This window comes from Theobroma umbraticum, unplaced genomic scaffold (assembly GCF_002168275.2).
Source record: "Theobroma umbraticum cultivar Fairchild unplaced genomic scaffold, ASM216827v3 scaffold_30.0, whole genome shotgun sequence".
NCBI classification, from domain to species: Eukaryota; Viridiplantae; Streptophyta; class Magnoliopsida; order Malvales; family Malvaceae; genus Theobroma; species Theobroma umbraticum.
In genome coordinates, this window is record NW_018397254.1 from 6,672,682 (window position 1) to 6,675,084 (window position 2,403).

General features: G+C 39.7%; 1 protein-coding gene across 1 annotated transcript; it reads left to right on the forward strand.

The window, feature by feature from the left end:
- On the forward strand, positions 1-2,158 carry LOC110425247 (transmembrane protein, putative (DUF677)). Its single transcript, XM_021440109.1, has 2 exons — positions 1-104; positions 1,074-2,158. Exons 1-2 carry the CDS (start codon positions 53-55, stop codon positions 2,156-2,158), a joined length of 1,137 nt encoding a protein of 378 aa, XP_021295784.1. The 5' UTR covers positions 1-52.
- Positions 2,159-2,403: the final 245 nt, after the last annotated feature.

Below are 2,403 nucleotides of genomic sequence, written 5' to 3' on the forward strand. Positions count from 1 at the left end.
CTGCATTTCATGCTTTCTTTGCAGCACTGAAATTCTGTATTAGAGGAGGCAAATGAAGAAAAGAATCGGTGCAAGGTTCCGTACGTTTCTTTCATGCACTGGTGGTATGTAGATATCTCCAAAAACCAATTTATTTTGTGCATAGTTCATTTTGTTTCATAGAATATTAAAAAGGGGGGAGGGGTAAACTAAGAAACAACTTTGGCATGTCTCAACCATTCTAATTGCGTTAGCCAGAGTTCTTGAAAAACATGTTTGTGTTTCCCAAAAAAGAATAATACTTATTACCGTTTTACCAAAACTTAACTTGGAGAAATCGACAGCAAGGACGTAGACATTAATTTTGTCTTTGAAAGGAATAATGAACATTTGTTAAGCCTGCTCTATTGATGGAGGTTTTGCATTTTTGAGGAATCTTATCATTAATTTGGTTCTGAAAGCAACCGATGAACATGAACATAACATCAATAAAAAAGGATGGATAACAGATTTTGCCATTTATCGGCCATGTAATTTTTAGCAAAAGGCAAAAGCTTCATGCCCTAGTAACCCACATTTGTAATATTCTAAACATATATTGATTTTTTGGAGACGAATACTTTTCCTATGAATTGGAAATTTACACATATTTCAATTCATCTATGTAACAAGTTATATAGATATATATATATATATATTCAATCAATGAATGCACATGGCGTTTCTTACCAAATTTTGCAGCTTCATGTATGATGATAGAAAGCGGTTGTTGGGACAGGTTTAGCCTGGCCGGTCCCGTTTGGATATTTAAGCCTGAGGGCTTTTTTCGTGGACCAACAAGTTTAGGGGCCATAGGGGCTGTTACTGTGTTTGCTTTTTTACAAGTTTAAGTCCGGGATAACTAGTCAACTTAACCACGTTTAGACCCGCAATAATATGTTTGATTTTTAGTTTATATGATCTCAAGTTATACGATGAACCCTTGCTGACCTAATGAGTCGTTTTCAATAAAGGAAAGCCTTGAAAAAGCATTTCTTTCAAAGTTGAATTGATAATCCCGTTAACCTTTGTTGATATTGTTCTTTGCTTTGCAGCATCTGGTGCTAACTCCGCTGTCATCCCAAGCAGCATAGACGTCTGTGAAGAATATGCCAATGCCTTCCGAACGGAATCATACAACGATTTCTGGACACGTGTCCTTGCTCTATCCCATATAGATTCTGCCACGTGTATTAGCCCAATTGATTCAACCACTGCAGCTCGGCTTTCTTCTTATCGGCTCTTTGCTGAGCATCTCTTGGATCCAGACCAAACCACTGTCTCTCGCATCCTTACTTTGATCCAAAACCGACGCACCACCCACTCTCTTTTATTGGACTATTTTTCTCAAACTGCCAATGCTTCTCTCTTATGTGGCCTACTACTAAAAGATATCGACCATACACGTGTCAAGTACCGCTCTTTTAGGACCTCATTTCAAGCCCTTGAGATTGCTCAATTTTCAAATAGAAATCAATTTTTGGGTATTATAACCCGGTTAATTGAATTCTCCAATTCCCCTAACCCATTTTTATCAACTGCTCCATCTTCAAGCCGGGTTCGGGTCATTCAAGCCAGTTGCTGTGATTTGCTTAAACGGCTTGAGTCTAGTCGCCACAAGGCTCGAGCCAAGCTCCATTTAATAAACAGTCTACAACATGGCTCGGGCGTATTTCTAGTAGCATTAACGGCTTCACTAACAATAATAGTTGCATCCCATGCTCTGGCATTGCTCGTGACTGCGCCGGGTCTTATAGCAGCTTCTCTTGAGCTGGCTTCGATGAGAAGGCTTGCAAGGGAGTCGGCTCAACTCGACGCAGCTGCCAAGGGGACTTATATATTGAATAGAGACTTGGACACAATAAGCCGGCTGGTAGCTCGGTTAAATGATGAACTTGACGACATGCGTGCGATGGTCAAGTTTTGGCTTGACCGTGGTGAAGATCGACTCCAAGCCAGTGGTGAAGTGGCACGCCAGCTGAAGAAGAATGATGCTAACTTTACTCAGCAGCTTGATGAGTTAGAGGAGCATCTGTATCTGTGTTTCATGACCATAAATAGGGCTAGAAACCTAGTTGTGAGAGAGATTCTGGATCGGGGTCCACCCACCACCCGGACTCCTGATCTGGTATCAAGATAATCATCTATTCTCTCCATTTACTAATTTAGCCAAAAAAAAACCATTTTATTGTTGATTTTTGTTGGTTTTGTGTTGACAAACATTGAAAAATAATGAAAAACACAAGAAAACTTACGGCTTAGGGTACTTTTTGGTGAATAATAATTAAAGCAGGTAATGGATCAATGCCACCCCAACTTAATTATGAACAATTTTAAGCCGTGGTGATGAACATTTATTGCTCACCAACTCTTTAGTGCAGAAGT

What these genes read in the sequence shown, in the direction of transcription:
- LOC110425247 (XM_021440109.1), top strand. Translation starts at nt 53, where the DNA reads ATGAAGAAAAGAATCGGTGCAAGGTTCCGTACGTTTCTTTCATGCACT. An exon ending in GTTTCTTTCATGCACTGGTG is followed by an intron (nt 105 to 1,073) that starts GTATGTAGATAT and finishes TTTGCTTTGCAG; the next exon opens with CATCTGGTGCTAACTCCGCT.